This window comes from Aspergillus sydowii (genome assembly GCF_001890705.1).
Source record: "Aspergillus sydowii CBS 593.65 unplaced genomic scaffold ASPSYscaffold_2, whole genome shotgun sequence".
Classification (NCBI taxonomy): domain Eukaryota; kingdom Fungi; phylum Ascomycota; class Eurotiomycetes; order Eurotiales; family Aspergillaceae; genus Aspergillus; species Aspergillus sydowii.
The window spans coordinates 3,535,957-3,556,070 of record NW_024467860.1 but is presented as its reverse complement, the minus strand read 5'-3'; the positions used below and the strand labels follow the sequence as shown (position 1 = coordinate 3,556,070).

Sequence of the window (20,114 nt, the reverse complement as noted above, 5' to 3'; positions counted from 1 at the left end):
TTGAGTAGCCGACATGACACGTGACCAATCGCCGATGGTTATTGTGCCTGATGGAGCGATATACTTTCATGCAGCTATTATGATATTGCTTAGCTGTGGAAATATGCGCCCAATACATAATTTGAATGGGTTGAGCGGCATTGTACGGCATCAGTTTGGTGCCGTTGCTCCATGGAAGGCCCAAGGCCATTGAGAACCCGTGCTCGGTCCGAGGTACTCAATCGGTGCTTGAGGGATTGGAGCGAGACTGACAGTAAAGGTGAAGGAGCTCAGGAGGTCCGCAGCGAACGGAATTTATGTGGACAGCTACCTAGGTATCCTCTACAGTGCAATTATTCCGTCCCAGGGCCGCTCGGTACTTCTGGTAGCAATCCACAGTCAATGCTGCTCAGACAGACCCAGATATCGTCACATCAAACATAAGAGGCTAGCAGCTTGGGCAGTCCAGACTCCGTTGCTGAGATCCAATGAAATGAGCTACGATTACATAGCTGGAGAATTCCCTATGGAAAGCCGAGGAGGCGACGACGACACGCCTGGAGTAAGGCTGGGGTTTTGCATGTGAAAGCTGAGGATGTCATCAATGCCACCGAATGACCATCTGAAAAGGGGGCTTTCTCCAATGGACAGGATGCATGTGAAGTTTGATAACTGGTGATCCAAAGGTCGATCAGGCAAGCATGCGCAACATGTTAGAGTAAAGAGGAGATCGATGATGATAATGGGTCTTGATGTCAGGTTTGGATGGACAAACCAGGACGCGGAAAATGGATTTTACTAAGTGAAGCCCACTCTCCCCAGAGTCCCATCGCGAGCTTCCGCCCCCATACTCCCGCCCAAATACGGGGAACAAGAACAGAGGAACTCGACAACCGCGTAGAGAGGGATACAAGAATAAAAAATAGTAGTGCTCCTTTACTAAAATCAACCTGATAGTTAGATTAGTTAGTTCGCGCAATATTAGATAATACGGTGCACATTCGAGGAGGCTGTCGGTCGGTCATCGCAGCCCGTACCGTTTGGAAGCCCGTCTGTGAGCCTCGGCCGAAAAAGCGACTTTCTCCCCCGTCGGCTTCTGAACGGTTTCCTCTCTTAAGTTCTGCTTCTCATCCCTCCACTCCTCTTCTTTCTTCACTCTCCCACCTTCCTTCCTCCTTCTCTACCCCATCTTATCCTTTCCTAACTTCACATTTCAACCATGGCTCCTAGAGTAATTATTGTCGGTGGTGGATGTGAGTTGCCTGTCCTCTTTCATGACGTCCCCGCATTGACTGACCATCTTGCGCCTTCCAGTGTCCGGTCTCAGTGCCGCCCACACCGTCTACCTGAACGGTGGCAATGTCCTCGTTCTTGACAAGCAAGGTATGTCGCTGAAGTCCCCTTACTCGATATGTTTGTCCGTGGGCGTCAGTTCGAGCTTTGGGGAACATGCATTCCAGTTGCGAACAGCCGAGGCTAACCTTCTCCAGCCTTCTTCGGTGGCAACTCAACAAAGGCCACCTCTGGTATCAACGGTGCTCTCACTCGCACCCAGGTTGATCTCGGTATTCAAGATAGCGTGAAGCAGTTCTACGATGATACTCTGAAATCCGCCAGAGACAAGGCTCGTCCCGACCTCATCAAAGTCCTCACATACCAGTCCGCGTCCGCCGTTGAGTGGCTGCAGGATGTCTTCAACCTCGACCTCACTCTTGTCTCTCGTCTCGGGTAAGTTCTGCGATGGTTTCTGCACAAGCGTTTTAATAGTAGCGTTGCATTGCTGACCCTCGAAGTGGTCACTCGCAGCCCCGAACCCACCGTGGTCACGATGCCAAGTTCCCTGGTATGGCCATCACATATGCTCTCATGCAACGCCTAGAGGAAATCGCGGAGGCTGAGCCCGACCGCGTTCAAATCATCAAGAAGGCCCGGGTCACTTCAATTAACAAGGAGGGTAACACTGCTACTGGTGTCACATTTGAGACGGACGGCGAGACTAAGTCCGCGGACGGTGTGGTGGTGTTGGCCACTGGTGGTTATGCTGCTGATTTCGGCGACAAATCACTCCTCCAGCAACACCGCCCCGACACATTCGGACTGTCCAGCACCAACGGCACTCACGCCACCGGTGACGGCCAAAAGATGTTGATGTCCATCGGTGCCAATGGTATTGACATGGACAAGGTCCAGGTCCACCCTACAGGTCTCGTCGACCCTAAGGACCCTACCGCCAAGTTCAAGTTCCTTGCCGCTGAGGCCCTCCGTGGTGAGGGTGGTCTTCTCCTTAACTCTGACGGCCAGCGATTCTCTGATGAGCTTGGCCACCGTGACTATGTCTCCGGCCAGATGTGGAAGGAGAAGGAGAAGGGAAAGTGGCCCATCCGCCTGGTCCTTAACAGCAAGGCCTCCAAGGTTCTTGACTTCCACACTCGCCATTACTCTGGTCGTGGCTTGATGAAGAAGATCAGCGGCAAGGAGCTTGCTAAGGAGATTGGATGTGGCGAAGCTGCTCTCCAGAAGACCTTTGATGACTACAACGCCATTGCCGATGGCAAGAAGAAGGACCCCTGGAACAAGCGTTTCTTCCACAACCTCCCCTTCAACATTGATGATGAATTCCATGTTGCCCTCATGGAGCCCGTGCTGCATTTCACCATGGGTGGTATCGAGATCAACGACCGCGCCGAGGTCCTCAACGCTGAGCAGAAGCCTTTCGAAGGTCTTTATGCCTGCGGTGAACTTGCAGGTGGTGTTCACGGCGCCAACCGTCTTGGTGGTTCTTCCCTGCTTGGCTGTGTCGTCTACGGTCGTGTGGCTGGTGACAGTGCTAGCCAGCACCTCTTCAAGAAGCTCATCGCTGGCGGTGCTTCTTCAGCTCAGCAGCGTCTGGGTCAAATCTCGCTGCACATTGACCCCGCTACCCCTGGCAAGATCTCTGTTGAATGGAATGGTGCTGGTGCTAGCGGTGCCCAGGCTTCGACCGGTACTATCCCTGCTGCCTCAACGGCAGCTCTCCCCGCTAATGCTGATGCACCTGCTGAGACATCCAAGCCGACGACTAAGCCCAAGAAGTTCTCCATCCCCGAGACTGAATACTCGATGGAGGAGGTTGCCAAGCACAACAAGAAGGAGGACTTGTGGATCGTCGTCAAGGGCATCATTCTTGATGTGACCAACTGGCTGGATGAGCATCCCGGTGGCGCCAACGCCCTGTTCAACTTCATGGGGCGTGATGCGACAGAAGGTAAACACTCAGAACCCACTTATATGACATAGAATACAGTGCTAACGAAAGATGCAGAATTTGAGATGCTCCACGACGACGAAGTCATTCCTAAATATGCTCCTCACATCGTTATCGGCCGGGTGAAGGGTCAAACTCCTAGTCTTGAATATTAAAGCATGGATAGATCGGGCATATCATAAAAGAAAACCCTACAATGACTACTTGGATACATACCCTTTTCTTTTTCCTACCTACTCTGTGATGTCTTGGTTTTGTCATGATACTAGCTATGTTTCTCTTGTAAGATATAATCTACATTTATTCTTCTTCACATCTACTATCTAGTTTTTCCCTGACGTAGTATTCTGTTTGCTCCTTTACGACATTGATTTTTACTTGGGTAGTGTCACTGAATGCAAAACTTACCTTAATTCCGTGATGTTGCCTGCCTCGGCTATGCAAAAAGCCGCCCTGCTCGGACGAATGAATCTCTACTATGACGGCTCCTCGGAAATACTTAAGATTAAAGATTTAGATGTTTGATGATATTCATAGAAATGGTACATATAATCTATTCTCACTTACCCAGGGTATAGTATACATAGTACTAGTGGTCACAAAGGACATAAGCAGACATAAGTCATGTTGATGAGTTAGGTATCAATGCTGCATATGGCTCAAAATCATCTTCAGTCGTCGAACAGCAGGCCCGTCTTCGGTCCTGGAAGTATCCTTGCTGGACTCTATCTCCTCGGCGGCCGCCTCCAATGTAGGTCTTAAGTAGCCCCAGACTTCGTCGTGGTATTTATCCTCCACGGAGATCCAGTCCGCAGCGCCAGGCATGCTTGTCAAAACCGTGTCTCGGAGGGACGTCGCCTGGCTCGTACTCAGATCCGTCGCTGAGTGCGTGGGAACTGTATCTAGGAATGATCCAATATCTGGGACGAGACTGAGGGGATTAAGTTGGCGAGATTGACCGGTGTTGTCCTGGGCACTTGTTGACTCTGGTAACTGGCGCCTGAACGACTCGATCATTCGGACTTCGTCTGGGGTAAGATGGGAGGGCAATAGTTCAGTTTCAAGGTATTCTGGAGGCTCGTTTGCAGTGGGAGGGAAATCCGGATCGAAGGTTTGATCGCTAAGAATCGAGACTACGGCCTCGCCGTCGGATGGAACTAGAGTTGGTGTCGCCGTTGTGTCATCATGGTAGCTTGTAAAATCCTGCCCTAAATCTAGCCCTCTCCCCTTGCCCTTGCCCTTGCCTTTTTCAAAATCATCGACCGTCCCGGACAGGTCTCCACCGTATGTATTTTGGAATTCATCTTCTGTGAGCGTAGGTATCTCGAACCCTCCGGATTGCGTCGTGGAAGATGATCTGAAGGTTTCCGCGGGCCGATGGAAAGGCTTGTCCCGCGATGAGGATGAGGAAGGGCCGGTCGTTTCTCCGTAATGTTCTGCGGCTGCTAAAGCTGACGAGGATGAAGATGGTGTAGCCTTACTGCCGTCTGACAGCAGATGCGCGGTATCTCCCGAGGGAGCAGACGAGAGGAATGCATTCCGGGCAAGTCCCGAAGCTGAATTCTGAATGCGCGACGCTAGAGATTGGCTATTTTGGTTGTCATTGTCAGAGCCCGTAGGGGTGTTGTCGCTATTGTTGTTGGGCTTGCGTTCTGCATTTGATTTTGGACGGCTGCTATCGTCAGATCTACCCCGCTTCTCTTGATCGGACATGGCTTGGATGAGCTGGGTGGGGAGGAGTCGGTCGGCCTGGTCGGAGCGGCACCGCCAGGAGCGGAAAGCTGTGAAGGGGGGGCAGAGCTAGCAGAATCCTTCTACAGAAACATGGGGACTGGTAAGAGCAAGGAGGAGGTACAAAGTCGAGTCCTGCCGATAGCTCCAGCGACAGCTACTACTACGGTTCGGGTCAGAGGGGCCGGAATGAGTAGGAACGGTACAAGGAAGAGCATGTGAAGAATTTTATGCACGTCTAACTACAATTGATGAGTTTTCTAGATACAATTGATATCACCATCAAGTAGAGCAGTGTGTCCAACTCAAGATCGAAGTCGCGGACGAGCCAGGTGTGCGCAGGCCAGTTATCATAGCATGCGAACGGCGTACTCAAAGAAAGTCGGTCGGGTTTTGTGAACAGCATGGGGTGCTGCATCAGGTACTGACGGGACTGGTCCTGGGGTGGAAAGCAAGATCTACAGAGTAATTATGTAGTACTATATTTCTGGGAACACCGGAAAGCTATGTATGCTCAAGACTCCCCGCCTCTGTCCTCATGCTCAATAGACCGGGCGAGGTGCTGGAGTGACGAAGATGGTTGATGTCAGCGCCCACTCTGGCGGTTGGGTTTACGGGCAGCCACTGCCAGTCTACCACTCCGAGACCACGACCTTCTCCCCACCACCACCGCAACGGGTCTTTCCAAACCGCCTCACCTCAGGATTCCACCATCCCCGTCATCATCCACACCCCTCCAACGCCGAACAACGCCCACGCTCGTTCTGCTCATCGACAGGTTCCATCATCTGTTGCTGAAGACCGTGGTTGTTGCCGTCGCTGTTCCTTCGTCTGTTTTACGGCGAATTAATACTGGCTGTAGCCATCTTCACCACCCGAAGGGATCACCAGAAGACGAAAAAATTATTCCTTCTACCAACAACTCCTCCTCTTCGAGCCTTGTTAGTCCAGGCTATCAGTCACCTGCATTCTCTAGTCTGCAACTAACTGATTAGCTCTATTCGGCTCTGTTCGTTGTTGAGAGCTCGTTCCACCTGTCTCCGATCCGGTTCTCTAATCCTTCCATATCTCCCCTCGAAGCCCGCTTGTCAGAGCTATTCGCCTTTGTCATCGAAATCACCTATCTTTTCGCCACGTTCCAGTTCGCGAGCCACACACACGCACTCGAACCCCATCGATTTTGGACGCCGTCTTTGTTTACGACCCGGTCCCCACGAACCCCGCTTATACTACCGCATTTCAAGATCCAAGACTGGATTTTGAAATCTACCTTTTAGATCACCAACATACTATCCAAGGAAGGGTCGTTCTTGAAAGAAAATGGTGGACAGGGACCCAGGTACACCTACCTGGAAATTCACGCAGTGAGTGTCACTCCCTGGTCCCTTCGAGTCCACGTCGTATCCGCAACATCTCTATCTATGTCTCAAACGATTCATGAAGGAATTGTCGGGCTAGTTTTTGGAACGGATTCGATGGACCTGCCGCGCTATCCCATATACTGCAGGGTAGATATATTGGAAGAGTAACTGATGGNTGTGCATAGATGTTTTGGCGATAAAGGCGACGTGGAAGACATTACCGAAGGTAGGCTTATTTCTCCAAAATTCGGGGTTTCTTCTCCCAGAAACTAATTTTCATATTTTCGCTAGCCGATATTATATCTACAGTCGAGTTCGACCATACTGGAAACTATCTCGCCACAGGAGATAAAGGCGGGAGAGTGGTACTATTTGAGAGAAATGAGACGGTACTAACGCCTTTACATACGCCAATACCTTGAATTTAACTGTGCTAACTATTGTAACAGAAAAAAACTTGTGAATACAAATTCCACACCGAGTTCCAGTCACACGAGCCGGAGTTCGATTATCTGAAATCGCTAGAAATCGAAGAGAAAATCAACAAGATAAAATGGTGTCGGCGACAAAACGCGTCGCATTTCCTCCTGTCAACCAATGACAAAACAATCAAGCTTTGGAAGGTGTTTGACAAGTCTCTCAAAGTCGTTGCAGAGAACAACCTCTCGACGGAACTAACCCCTGGTGGTGTTGGTGGCGGAGGGGCGCCCAGGGCACCGCGTCTATCTTTCAAAGACACTTCAGCATTGAAACTCCCAAGAATGACACACCATGATACGGTCGTCGCTGCTGTACCTAGACGAACCTACGCCAATGCCCATGCTTATCACATTAATAGCATCTCTGTCAACAGTGACGGGGAGACCTTCATTAGCAGTGATGATCTGCGGGTCAATCTGTGGAACTTGAATATTCAGGACCAGAGCTTCAACATTGTTGATATCAAACCGGCAAACATGGAGGAGCTTACGGAAGTAATTACGGCGGCGGAGTTTCACCCTACAAGCTGCAACTGGTTCATGTACGCGAGTTCGAAAGGAACCATCAAACTCGCGGATATGCGGGAGCGGGCACTGTGCGATACGCATCACAAACGTATGTGTTCCCTTTTTCCATTCTTTTTCTTTCAGCTCTTTCTCGAATCAACGAACAACTGATGAACCGTACCCATGATGCAGTATTCGAACAAGAGGAAGACGCCTCTTCACGTTCCTTTTTCTCCGAAATCATCTCCTCGATATCCGACGTAAGGTTTTCTCACGATGGCCGGTACATTGTGTCACGAGACTACTTGACAGTCAAGATTTGGGACGTCAACATGGAACGACAACCAGTGAAGACAATCCCCATACACGAACACCTACGACCCCGCCTGTGCGACACATACGAAAACGATAGTATTTTTGACAAGTTTGAGGTGGTTTTCTCTGGAGATGCTGAAAACGTCATGACCGGCAGCTACAACAACAACTTCATGATTTACCCTACCGACCCGGCCAAGGAGACCGAGATCGTGCTGCAGGCCGACAAGTCTGCCTTCAAGGCAAAGAAGGTTGGCGTACCAACGCCGATGAACAAGGGTGCTAACGGGAAGAAGAGTAACTCCCGGACAAGCAGTCCTGCTGGTCCTGGCAGCCGCATGAAGAAGGAAACCGACGCAGACCAGATCGATTTCAACAAGAAGATTCTACATATGAGCTGGCATCCGTTCGAGGACAGCATCGCCATTGCCGCCACAAACAACGTAAGTTTTGCCCATAGTTGGCTATCTTGTTCTTATATAGGACGCTAACGCCCATAACCAATTTAGTTGTTCGTCTTCTCTGCGCTATAAAGCGGGCTGAAGAACCCAATGTAGCTGCAACGGTCACACCAGCGTGTCAGGGTAATCGGAAACTAATGGCAAGCTACGGGCCCCAGTTCAGAACATTCATTTTGTTTCCAGCCCCTTTTTGCTTGTCGGAGGTCGCGTACCTCTGCAAGTCTTTTTATCTGCGCGACCGCTACTCACTATGAGATATTGTTCTCACTCATTCTACTATTGCTCCCAGGGCAACTTTGGTGGTTTGGTTGGTTTCTTGAGGGAGGAGCTGGGAGGGGCACTTTTTTCATGGATATTCACATAGAGCGAGAAGACGCAGGCTATTGCCCCAGAATGTTTCCATCTCCCCTTCTCTGATGTTACCTGTATTCACTGCCCGTGCCTGAACTGCAGCTGTACATTTGTCGCATCGGGGGACAAGTTTCTCCCCCACGACTCGCTGTCGCAGTGGACGAGATAGAAAGATTTAATAGTCAAATGACTGGGATTGAAGGAGTCCACTTAGTGTTAATAAAGTAGATATGTAATGAATTCATGGTGTTTTCATTCACAAGTTCACATATACAAGGGATGGACCATTGGACGTCAATGACGTCGAAAACTTCAGGTTCCATAGTCTGCAGAATTTAACCAATCATGATTCGTGCAGTCAAACATCCCATGGGAACGTCATTACATTGGCCGTGTAACTCGGATAAACCCAGGGTCCGACAGTTCGGTGCTAACCCGTATTGAGATTAATGCGGCCAAACTCTCTCCGCCTTCTCTCTTGGAGACTATCCGTGATCGGTCGCGCGCAACCATCATCGCTCAGCAAGTGTACTGTTTGCTGGCTTGATTAGTCGGTTATACTTCTTCCACCTCCTTTGTCTCCTTTGAGACCCTTCTTTCCTGTATACTTGATCTTTATTAGACCTGGAATTCGTCTTTTCTGCGACTGGCAGACTCGAGATTCAGTGATGTTACTGTGAAATGAGTGGGAAGAGAAACTGATCCGTGCGAAAAGGAATAGAAGCCTGCAGCTTGAGCTTGGGTTGTTACTTGCTTTCTACCTCTTTTCTACAGTGACAGCTCTGTTTGCGAGAGCTTCGAGAGCCACTGTCAGTATCAGGTGCTCCAGGGCCCTGTCATCAGCTAGAAAATCATGAACTCTGGAAACGATAATTGGCACTCAGGTGGCCCCCCGTCGCACCCTGGCATCGATCAAATGAATCAACCGCCTCGGCCACTGGGCTCATTTGGGTATGTGATTAAGAGTCCTCAATCAGTTCTACCATTATCAAAAGGGCAATGGCTAATTTTGTTTTCTTTTTTCTGCCTCAGCCAAAACCCAAACCCACAGCAAGGTCCGTCTTCGCAGCCCTCTGGGCCTGTCCTCCCTCCTCCAGCCGGTTAGAAATACCTCGTTACAGCTATATTTGCATCTTCTCGTCTTACAAAGGTGACTGACTTATGTTAATTCATTAGCGCCTTACCATCCTTCCGCCCAACCAGGTGGGCACTCGCTGCCCGGGTTGGCGGAGTTGAGCCAAACCCACGGCAACCCTCACCAACCACCATCTTATGGTCAACACCCTCCTGCGCCATCACACGGTGCTGGACACTCACTGCCAGGCATCGGTCAGGCAATGCAACACCCTTCTCCCCAGTCGATCAACCAGGAACGTGAGCGCGATTCCAGAGAGCGGGAGCTTCTCGAACGACACCGCCAGGAGGAAATGGTACACAGAGAGCGTGAACAGCGTGAGCAGATCGAGCGTCAACAGCTTGAACGGCAACGTGAGCAGCAACACCATCCTGTTCAGAGCCATACCGGGTCAATTCCTTTACATCAACCCGTGGCATCAAAAGTTCCCAATACTATCCATGCTCCTGGTGGTCTCTTGTCCAGTTTGGGTACAAACCCGACCAATGGGCCCCAAGGCGCAATGCAAGCCTCAGGTGGCGGACCCGGTGGGATTTATGGTTCTCAGATCCCACACGGTGAAGGTACTCCGAGGTCATACATGCAACACGCTGCTGGGCCACCGGGCCAGCCATTGATGGCATTCAATGGGTCTGGGCCGTCAGTCCCTGGAAACGTTGCGGCTCTTGCCCAGGGCCAACAGCCAATTCTAAACGTGAGTGCAAACAGCCCTTTGCTATGGCTTACCGATGGACCATCGATTTGACGATCTCACTAGGATGCGCTTTCGTATCTGGATCAAGTCAAGGTTCGCTTCGTGGACCAACCTGACGTGTATAACCGGTTCCTTGACATAATGAAAGACTTCAAGAGTCAAGCGTAAGTATATGAAATGCCAGTTGAAGAATCGCGCTGATCCTTCCAGTATCGATACACCCGGGGTGATTCAACGAGTCTCAAACCTCTTCAATGGACATCCCGCACTCATTCAGGGTTTCAACACTTTTCTCCCACCCGGTTACCGGATCGAGTGTGGAACCGAAGATAATCCAGACGCGATCCGAGTGACAACGCCGTCAGGCACCAATACTCTTAGCATGCCTCGCACCCGTCATATAGATGGCCCAGGCGAACTACCGCCCTCTAGTGGGCTTGGACCTCATGGCCGTACTGATTACTATGAGCACTCCCGGCCGGGTTGGCAACAACAACCTCAGTCTCAGCAAACGCAGAGCAGCCTAGCCGGGTCTTATTCTCCAGGCTCCCGTTTAATCGGTGGGATGTTCGGACAGCAAACAGGGCAGGGCCAACCACAGGACCATCATTATGAGTACACAGGCCAACAAGAGCAGCAGTCTTCACAGGGCGCTGCCGCAACACACGGGCAGGACCAACGAGGCGTCTCTCAACTCCAAGGGGCAGCGTCAGCGGCGTCAGCAGGCTTGGGCCGGCCTTCTTTGATGGGAGCTTCTGGTGCTTCTGGCCAAGGAGCCAATTTGAGTCAGCCCATGAATAGTTTGGCAGGAGTTGGATCTAACGTCCTGCAAGGCGCGCAGGCAGATTTGAAACGTGGCCCGGTGGAATTCAACCATGCCATCAGCTATGTTAATAAGATAAAGGTTTGTCTATCGCCAGGTTGGTTTATTTGTTTAACCGATAGGGACTAACAGAATACCTTTTCTGCAGAATCGCTTTTCGAGCCGTCCCGAGATATACAAGCAGTTTCTTGAGATCCTGCAAACATACCAGCGCGAGTCAAAGCCGATCGGCGATGTGTACACTCAGGTCACGCAACTTTTCAACTCCGCACCAGATCTTCTAGAGGACTTCAAGCAGTTCCTCCCTGAGTCTGCTGCTCATGCGAAACAGCAGGCCGCGGCGCGTCAAGCAGAGGAGGCCGCGCCCATGAGTAACTTGCGTGGTGACTCGAATTTCCAATCGAGTTCACTCACTTCACAGACTCCAAATCGTGATGTCAAGATGCCACCTCTTGGTAACTTCAATGTCAAGGACTCTGCGAAGGAAGGTAAGAAGCGTAGAAATGTGCCTGGAGCCCCTGGTTTAGGCGCATCAGGCGTTGGCCCTGCTGGGGGAGTCGATACTGCACGGATGGGCGACTCTCAGGCAGGCCGCGGGCAAGCCATGGCAGCAGGCAATGCAAACAAGGTTAGTTATCCTACAATAATACCCGTCAGTTTTGCAAGCCAAGCGACACACATATACACCTTCCTCGTTTAATCGTTGTGGGCCTTGTCTTGTTGTTGCGCGCTTTTTTGGTCTTGGGCCTCAAATCCGTCAATTGTCGCGGGCATAACACAGACACTGATTTTCTTCCTTACAACACCTACAATCTGGTTTCCCTTCACTCCCTCGTGCTTGGACTACTTTATGATGTTTTTAGAATACCATGCTGACTGTTATACAGAGAGCTAAGGTTCATCACACAAAACCCTCACAGGGAGATGCTCCACTTGTCTCGCCGACTCTTGTCCCAGCTTTGCCCGAGCCTGTTCAGCCAACTTTCTCCTTAACGCCGACACAAGAAGAGTTTGCATTTTTCGATCGGGTCAAGAAATACATCGGGAACAAGCAAACATTCAGCGAATTTCTCAAGTTATGTAACCTCTACTCAACTGACCTTATCGACCGACATGTGTTAGTGAAGAGGGCAGCTGGATACATCGGTTCGAACCCAGAACTTATGGCTTGGTTCAAGCGATTCATGCACGTCGAGGAACCGGAGGACAAGATTATCGAGCTTAAGCCGAAACAGGAGCCTGGGATCGTCAATTTATCTCACTGCCGTTCACTTGGGCCGAGCTATCGACTTCTACCCAAGCGTGAGCGACAGAAGCCCTGTAGCGGACGTGACCAGCTGTGTCGCAGCGTGCTGAATGACGAGTGGGCTTCCCACCCGACATGGGCGTCCGAAGACTCCGGTTTCGTTGCTCACCGGAAGAATCAATATGAAGACGCCTTGCACCGTATCGAAGAAGATAGGCACGATTATGACCACCATATCGAAGCTTGCAATCGGACTATTCAACTTATTGAGCCCATCGTTCAGCAGTTCCTCGTCATGACCGAGCCTGAGAGGGCGTCCTTTAAACTTCCCCCCGGTCTCGGAGGCCAAAGCGAAGCGATATATCAGCGTGTCATTAAGAAGATTTACGATAGACAGCGTGGAGAGAGAATCATCAAGGAGATGTTCGAGCGTCCCTGCCACGTCCTTCCCATTGTTCTGTTCCGGTTGAAACAGAAATGCGAGGAGTGGAAGGCTAGCCAGCGCGAATGGGATAAAATTTGGCGCGAGCAGATGCAAAAGGCCTACTGGCGCAGTCTTGACCATCAGGCAATTGCCAGCAAGGGAACCGACAAGAAGCTCTTCGTCGCTAAACATATCCAGACTGAAATCCAAGCCAAGCACGAAGAGAGCAAGAACCTTCGCAAGAGCGGATTCCAAGTTCCCAAATACCAGTTTGAGTTCACATTTACGGATCCAGCGGTGCTCATTGATGCCACTCATTTGCTTTTGACCTTCATCGACCGCAACTCGGCAGGCTTCGGCGCCGATCCGCAAAAGGTCATGATGTTCATCAAGGATTTTATCCCGGTGTTTTTCGGCATGGACCGAGACACCTTTCATGTTTACATGAACGAACTCTCTAGCGGAACCTCACCTGTTGACGAGGGTGAAGATGATAGCTCGGCCGCTGATGACGCCGCAACACCGCGCAGCAGCAGCAGAAGGGGGCTTACAAATAAGAAGATGGACCTTCTACGTGATGTTCTAGAACGCCGCAGTGAAAAGGCAAGCAGGACTGATAAAGAAGGCAGCGCTCCCGTCAGCCGCGATGGTACACCGGACGCGGTTCTCGTTCCTTCCACGCCTATTCCTGACCCGACAGAGGCTTTTGACGTGGCCGAGTTGAAATGGATGGAGCATCCCGGGCAGGGCAATTTCAACCAACAGCGCGAATACAATCTCAATGAGACATACGAAAAGAAGACGCATCATCTGTATGCAAACCTGAACATATTCTGTTTCTTCCGAACTTTTGAGATCTTGTATTCCCGCCTTCTTCGCATCAAGTTGCACGAGAAGGATGCCCATGATGATGTGCGCCGTGCGCTTGTTGGAAAGCCGGCCCAAGAACTCCACCTCATCGACAAGGTTCCTACGGACTTCTTTTACGACACTGATCCCAAGGCCAATCTGTACCAGCAGATCGTGCGAATGTGCGAAGAGGTCATCAAGGGGGATCTGGAAACATCTCATTTGGAGGAAACTCTTCGCCGCTACTACTTGAGGTCTGGTTATCAGCTTTACAATTTGGAGAAGATGTTTACTGGCATCGCCAAGTTTGCTGGTGCAATCTTCAATGGCGATTCAAAAGATCGCAGCTCCGATATCATCAATCTCTTCTTCAAGGAACGCGATAAGGAAGAAACAACGCACAACCAGGAGATCCAGTATCGCAAGCAGGTCGAGCGACTGGTAAAGGACAGTGAAATATTCCGCATAACCTATGTAAGTGTTTATCTGCCTATAAGCAAAAACCCTATCTAACCTGTTACAGTACCCGAACACCCAGAAGACGACAGTTCAGCTTCTCACCCCGGAAGACGCCACGTTGGAAAACGAAGAATTGAGCCAAGAGGCACGCTGGTCGTACTATGTTTCGGCATACACGATGCGCGATCCAACCGAGGGAGTGCCATTCTCCCAGATGCGGATGCCTTTCCTGAAGCGAAACCTTCCAGGAAAGCTGGAGCAAGAAGAAGAGTACAACCGCTACTATCGCCCACTTGTTCACCAAGATGGACTTATTATCCGCATTTGCGCCAACAGCTATCATATCCTCTACGAGCCTAGCAGCTACGATTGGTGGTGGCGACCGACTCTCCCTTCGGATGAGTCGTCGGCTGAAGAGGTCGCCAAGGAAGAGGGTGCTGTTAAGGAAAGACGGCGCGATCGGTTCACCGAGAAGTTCGTCAACAACCCCAGCTGGGCCCATGGGCTCAGCAAAGACCAAGTCGACGAATCGAACCAGCGGTTCCGTTCCTGGATCAAGGGCACGGGGTCCGAGGAGCGCGAAACAAGCGCTCCCGCTGGTTCCGGATCAGACAAGCAGAGCCCCAAGGAGGATGTCGAGATGCCGGACGCGGAGAAGTCTTCCGAGGTTCAAGAATCCTAGTTCCCATCAATCGCCTTTTCTTTTTCAAGCTGTTTGGTTTACGATATGAGGTTTTAATACCGGTTCATCCATTGTGCTCGGGGTTGGGTGGAATTGATGCTTTTGGGCAACTTGGAAGCCTTGCTTGGTCATATTTGTCGCAACGGGTGCCTTGGTGGAAAACCTACGTTCAATTCTTTCATGTCCATTCCTTGTTTTGCTCTTTTCCTTTCTGTTCTTCTGTCTTGATTTACTACGACAGCAGTGTATCTACTTTTAACACGGCATGATCAGCGCGCTCGGCCAACGGATGTACGAATGGGTTTACTGCTATTGTGTCCTCCCTGCAGGTTCTCTTCTGGCAGGTGAGTGATTCTTGGGCTGGTGTCGAGGGTATTCATTTCGCAATTTGTCTTTTTTCATTTCGCATTTACCTTTCATGTGTATTTTAGATATGGTTTAGCGCAAGACACTGATTCTAGAACTCGGCAGCGAGCCGTAGAGCAGACAACCGTAACTCCGTAGCTACCGTTAGTCCGGGGGCAGCAACCGAAAAGGTACCGAAGACGGGGGCGCTCTGCGCGGTGCTCTGGGGTTGTCCAGATAGTTCAGATCTGAAGGAAGCTCCGTGTGGCCGAACAGCTTTACCGATACAGACCGAGACTGGGCCAGACCCGGAGATGTCTCGGGATCAGCGGCCGTCTAGAGTTGAAGCTGGAAATCAGGAGAACCAACGTCAAGTTGCTATTATGTTCAGATATGTCTACTTATATGTTGTCTTTATTACATTTAATACCTGCCTCCTAACTGGCCTTGGACCCTGAATATTATTCAACTTGTGTGGGAAGTGTGACGTGCGAGAGGCGTCAGAACCGAGAAATCTCCGAGGTGACGTCAGGCATCCATCTAAAAAAAAAGTGTCGAGCCATAAAGATGGACCAACGTAACATGCCATTGCGCAATGGTACGATCATTTTTCGATTGCTGGAACAGGTTATAAGGTCTGGAAAGCCAATGCATATTACTATCAGGCCTGGTGATAGAAAAATGCAATAGAACTTGAGCTATTCACATTGCATGAGCTATGTATACACCAGCATCCACTGTGGTACGACTATCGCCTAAACTACCTGCGCTTTGTCACAATCAATAGTTTCAAGTACGTAGTACTCCAGTTCTCCGAGTGGACATTCTGGAGCTACCCTGTAAAGTATGCCTGCCCAGAGACCGCTCTCTCCACACGGGGGTGGCGGCATACGTATTTCTATCTAAGAGCATCCACCTTTTAAATTCCCTCTCTCCCCCTTCCTTCTCTCACAGAACCTCTCCACTCTTTCTTCTTTCTCTTTTCCTTTTTCTCTCTCTCTCCATCTCTCCCTCCCCGTCACAATGTCGGTTTCCAATCTCTTAAGGAGCCGTGTCAGACGGCCGTCGTACCTCAGCAAAATCGCCAAGGCTGAGGACCTCGTCCACCACTTCCCCCACGGCTCTTACATCGGCTGGTCCGGCTTCACTGGAGTTGGGTACCCGAAGTATGTTTGTCCAACTAAGTTAGTCGACTTTGATGTGTAGCTAACTTCGCGTTCCCTGCGTAGGAAAGTTCCCACGGCGTTGGCCGATCACGTTGAAAAGAATGGCCTCGAAGGCCAACTTAAGTACACGCTGTTCGTCGGCGCTTCATCTGGTGCAGAAACAGAGAACCGCTGGGCTCGGTTGAACATGATCGAACGCCGAAGCCCTCACCAGGTCGGCAAGGAGATTGCCAAGGGTATCAACAACGGTCAGATCAAGTTCTTCGATAAGCACCTCAGCATGTTCCCTTCAGATCTTACCTACGTATGTGTTTCAAGAAATTAAAAATGCAGTGCAGCACTGATTGATTTTAGGGCTGGTATACTCTGAACAAGCCAAAGAACAGGATTGATGTCGCTGTCATCGAAGCTTCTGCCATCACAGAAGATGGTGGGATCATTCCCGGTGCCTCCGTTGGTGCGTCTCCAGAACTTGTGCAGATGGCGGACAAAGTCATCATTGAGGTCAACACCGCCAGTCCGTCATTTGAGGGCTTGCACGATATCTCCATGAGCGAGCGCCCTCCCAACCGGAAGCCTTATCTCATTATGCAGCCTGAGGATCGTATTGGAACCCCTCACATTCCTGTTGACCCCGAGAAGGTTGTTGCCATTGTCGAGTCCGACTACCCCGACCAGACCCAGCCCAATGCTCCCGAGGATGAAGGTTCGCAGGCTATTGCCTCCAACCTGATCGAGTTCCTGAAGCATGAGGTGTACCATGGTCGTCTGCCCTCAAACCTTCTGCCCATCCAGTCCGGCATTGGAAACATTGCCAACGCTGTTGTTGGCGGTCTCAGCAAGGGAGGTGCGGATTTCAAGAATCTGAAGGTTTGGACAGAGGTGCTACAGGATTCTTTCCTCGACCTCTTTGACAGTGGAAACCTCGACTTCGCCACGGCGACTTCCATCCGTTTCTCCCCAGACGGCTTTAAGCGCTTCTACGACAACTGGGAGCACTATGCCGGAAAGCTTCTCCTGCGCTCCCAGCAGGTTTCCAACTCTCCTGAGATCATCCGCCGACTTGGCTGTATCGGCATGAACACCCCCGTTGAAGTTGACATCTACGCCCACGCCAACAGTACCTGCGTGATGGGATCTAGAATGCTCAACGGTCTTGGTGGTTCCGCCGATTTCCTCCGCAGCTCCAAGTACAGTATCATGCACACGCCTAGTGTGCGTCCTTCCAAGACAGACCCCACTGGTGTTTCTTGCATTGTACCTTTCGCAACGCACATCGACCAGACTGAGCACGATCTCGACGTTATTGTTACTGAGCAGGTACGTACCTACCACCAAAGACATACCTAATTCGGTAATCTGAAAATGGGACGGACTAACATTCGTATTAGGGCTTGGCTGATGTCCGTGGTCTCTCTCCTCGTGAGCGTGCCCGCGTCATCATCAAGAAGTGTTCTCACCCCGACTACACCCCCATCCTGCAGGATTACCTCGACCGCGCCGAATTCGAGTGCCTGAAGAAGGGCATGGGCCACGAGCCACACCTCCTCTTCCAGGCCTTCAAGATGCACCAGAACTTGCAGGAGAAGGGCACTATGAAGATCTCCAGCTGGGAGTAATGACTAGAGCTTTGTGATACTATACCTTACTATTTTTCATATTGAATTGGCGAATGGAGTGCTTTACTTTAGGTGTTTAGGAAGTTTAATTGCACATATTTTTGCAAAAGGTCAAACTCTGGAGATATCGGACATAGCGTTTTAAGTCCCCCACCATCCATACTTTCTACCCCCGTCGGATGAAATGATAGCGCCGAGAGGCGATTGATCGCTGACAAATGTAAACAAAAATGACCATCAAAGTGGATAAAATCATAATTATTATCCAACCGTATTGTCGTATTTGGTGTTGAACTCCCAAAGGATGCCACCTTCAGGGTGAGGTGGTGCTCGCACACCATCCCCGCCCTCGTATAGAGTATACAGCGAGCCCTATATAAACCCTCTAATTTTCCCCTCTCTACCAACACTCCCCTCTCCCATCGACTCTAAATAATCGAAAGTTCAAGTCCAAAATGTCCAACTTCATCTCAACCGCCAAACTTCACAACACCCGCGTGCTCCTAATCGGAGGAACATCAGGAATCGGCTTTGCCGTCGCCAGAGCCTCCCTCGAGCACGGCGCCTCCGTGATCCTCGCCTCATCCAGCCCCGAAAAGGTCCAAACCGCCATAGACAGACTCAAGGCGCTCTACCCTGAGGAACCCTATGTCTCACGCATCGCAGGGAAGCCATGCGATCTGAGCAACGATGAGACGGTTGAAGATAACATCGTGAGCCTGTTCAAATATGCCACGGCGAAGGATCTCTTCGGTGCATCAGGGGGAGATGGTTCTGGTGACGGTGAGGGTATAGTCCCAATCAACCATATAGTGATCACGGCAGGCACAGCCCCGCGAACACTACCACCAACAGACCCCGGTGTGGACGTCGCCTATCTTCGCTCCCTAAACACCGTGCGGTTCATTGGTGGTGCTCTTGTTGCGAAACACGCGCCGACGTATATGCCCTCGCCGGCTTCGGCTTCCAGCTCCATAACCTACACATCAGGCGGTCTGATCTCGCGACCTAGGCCTGGGATGGCGCTTGGGATTGCGGGTGGTGCATCTGTTGAGGGGCTGGCAAGAGGGCTGGCTGTTGATTTGGCGCCGGTGAGGGTGAATGTTGTCTCGTTGGGACCTGTGAGGACGGAACTGTTTAATTTGTTTGGGGACGAGAAGACGGTTGAGGGGATTCTGGAGACGTTTGGGAAGGAGACGCTCCTTGGGAGTGTGGGGGGTCCGGGGGATGCCGCGGAAACGTACTTGGGATTGATGAGGGATAATTTTGCGACTGGGGCGATTGTGAGGAGTGATGGTGGGTTTGTGTTGAAGTAGTTCTAGTGGTGGTGAATCATTCTTTTAGCTTAGTTGGTGGTAATGTGATATGTTATCAATTGCTGCAATAGTATATTATTGCTAAGAAAAATACTAGGCTATGCTGGAAAACAGTTGGGCATTATATAGATTCAGATACACCGCTCCTCCAATCGTATCTTGTCTTGATGTATCAATTACTCTGGGGGACGGTAAGCTCCGCCGAATATACTATAACTCAGTCAGCATCAGCCCATGTATAAAAGGTCCAAGGAGACAACTCACCGGTTGTACAGCCATCCAAAAAGACCTGCTGATTCGTCATGGCTACGCTTTGCCCAGCCGCTGTCGACATTGTAGCTCTTTGTGTCTTGTAGTCCGGCGAAGAGGCCTCTGCCTGCTGTTGGGTGCTATTCGAGAAAGAAGTTAGTCATGCCGTACATGATAGTGCAGGTACCAGGGAGACGAGAGTGCACTTACCCGAGTAGGCGCCGTCGACTTGCGAACCCAAAGGTCTGCCCCGAAGTCATTTTGCAGACGGGAGTTTGATGTTGATTGTGTCTTGGTTTCTGTCATTGTTGTTTGTTTGGGATGAAGCCTAGTTGTTGTGACTGATCGATTGACGAACTAGTGGTCTTCAGACGATGGTTTCAATATCAATTAATAATGGTATTGAATGTGAAGAATCAAATCTGTGCTTGAATGCTTTAATTTATTGACTGATGATGATAGAAAAGAAGTAGGGATAACCCTGCTATAGACGGCCATTTTTATACTGAGAGCCTCAGGACCAAACTGAATGACGGAGGCGTAGGAAGACATGATTCCGAATCACCTCACCACCGCATCACATAGACAATATGAGACTAGGTAGATACGAAGGTATGATCTGCCGCTCTGATGGCGCAGTCACATAGCGTGGATAGAGTGGTCTGAGGCCTGCTCGTGG

At 50.6% G+C, this 20,114-nt stretch overlaps 9 protein-coding genes across 9 annotated transcripts; 7 read left to right on the top strand and 2 right to left on the bottom strand.

Moving 5' to 3' along the window:
- Nucleotides 1-1,015: 1,015 nt before the first annotated feature.
- On the top strand, nucleotides 1,016-3,415 carry osm1 (putative fumarate reductase Osm1). The gene is made up of 5 exons (XM_040846345.1): nucleotides 1,016-1,232; nucleotides 1,294-1,362; nucleotides 1,470-1,707; nucleotides 1,773-3,223; nucleotides 3,281-3,415. Exons 1-5 carry the CDS (start codon nucleotides 1,199-1,201, stop codon nucleotides 3,376-3,378), a joined length of 1,890 nt encoding a protein of 629 aa, XP_040706882.1. The 5' UTR covers nucleotides 1,016-1,198; the 3' UTR covers nucleotides 3,379-3,415.
- A 326-nt stretch (nucleotides 3,416-3,741) lies between these two features.
- Nucleotides 3,742-5,111, bottom strand: ASPSYDRAFT_41791 (uncharacterized protein). The gene has a single exon (XM_040846344.1). The coding sequence runs from the start codon at nucleotides 4,934-4,936 to the stop codon at nucleotides 3,866-3,868; it is 1,071 nt and encodes a 356-aa protein (XP_040706881.1). The 5' UTR covers nucleotides 4,937-5,111; the 3' UTR covers nucleotides 3,742-3,865.
- Nucleotides 5,112-5,161: 50 nt separating this feature from the next.
- On the top strand, nucleotides 5,162-5,881 carry ASPSYDRAFT_41790 (uncharacterized protein). The gene has a single exon (XM_040846343.1). The coding sequence runs from the start codon at nucleotides 5,538-5,540 to the stop codon at nucleotides 5,802-5,804; it is 267 nt and encodes an 88-aa protein (XP_040706880.1). The 5' UTR covers nucleotides 5,162-5,537; the 3' UTR covers nucleotides 5,805-5,881.
- A 393-nt stretch (nucleotides 5,882-6,274) lies between these two features.
- ASPSYDRAFT_145909 (protein phosphatase 2A regulatory subunit CDC55) lies at nucleotides 6,275-8,149 on the top strand (the record flags this gene model as incomplete). The annotated part of the gene is made up of 6 exons (XM_040841571.1): nucleotides 6,275-6,318; nucleotides 6,501-6,541; nucleotides 6,607-6,704; nucleotides 6,765-7,410; nucleotides 7,494-8,059; nucleotides 8,126-8,149. The coding sequence occupies 6 exons, from the start codon at nucleotides 6,275-6,277 to the stop codon at nucleotides 8,147-8,149; spliced, it is 1,419 nt and encodes a 472-aa protein (XP_040706879.1).
- A 1,132-nt stretch (nucleotides 8,150-9,281) lies between these two features.
- ASPSYDRAFT_145566 (transcriptional regulator SIN3) lies at nucleotides 9,282-14,740 on the top strand (the record flags this gene model as incomplete). The annotated part of the gene is made up of 8 exons (XM_040841533.1): nucleotides 9,282-9,379; nucleotides 9,461-9,528; nucleotides 9,605-10,257; nucleotides 10,321-10,421; nucleotides 10,468-11,161; nucleotides 11,229-11,708; nucleotides 11,968-14,073; nucleotides 14,123-14,740. The coding sequence occupies 8 exons, from the start codon at nucleotides 9,282-9,284 to the stop codon at nucleotides 14,738-14,740; spliced, it is 4,818 nt and encodes a 1,605-aa protein (XP_040706878.1).
- Nucleotides 14,741-15,003: 263 nt separating this feature from the next.
- ASPSYDRAFT_41787 (uncharacterized protein) lies at nucleotides 15,004-15,647 on the top strand (the record flags this gene model as incomplete). The annotated part of the gene is made up of 2 exons (XM_040846342.1): nucleotides 15,004-15,084; nucleotides 15,212-15,647. Coding segments are annotated over 2 exons (413 nt in total), but the record flags the coding sequence as incomplete, so codon positions are not given.
- A 179-nt stretch (nucleotides 15,648-15,826) lies between these two features.
- coaT (acetyl-CoA hydrolase ACH1) lies at nucleotides 15,827-18,098 on the top strand. Its single transcript, XM_040850427.1, has 4 exons — nucleotides 15,827-16,251; nucleotides 16,315-16,555; nucleotides 16,606-17,571; nucleotides 17,643-18,098. The coding sequence occupies exons 1-4, from the start codon at nucleotides 16,109-16,111 to the stop codon at nucleotides 17,868-17,870; spliced, it is 1,578 nt and encodes a 525-aa protein (XP_040706876.1). The 5' UTR covers nucleotides 15,827-16,108; the 3' UTR covers nucleotides 17,871-18,098.
- ASPSYDRAFT_683561 (oxidoreductase, short chain dehydrogenase/reductase family) lies at nucleotides 17,896-19,233 on the top strand. Its single transcript, XM_040850430.1, has one exon. The coding sequence runs from the start codon at nucleotides 18,326-18,328 to the stop codon at nucleotides 19,184-19,186; it is 861 nt and encodes a 286-aa protein (XP_040706875.1). The 5' UTR covers nucleotides 17,896-18,325; the 3' UTR covers nucleotides 19,187-19,233.
- A 129-nt stretch (nucleotides 19,234-19,362) lies between these two features.
- On the bottom strand, nucleotides 19,363-19,741 carry ASPSYDRAFT_86712 (uncharacterized protein; the record flags this gene model as incomplete). The annotated part of the gene is made up of 3 exons (XM_040851716.1): nucleotides 19,363-19,396; nucleotides 19,451-19,575; nucleotides 19,646-19,741. The coding sequence occupies 3 exons, from the start codon at nucleotides 19,739-19,741 to the stop codon at nucleotides 19,363-19,365; spliced, it is 255 nt and encodes an 84-aa protein (XP_040706874.1).
- Nucleotides 19,742-20,114: the final 373 nt, after the last annotated feature.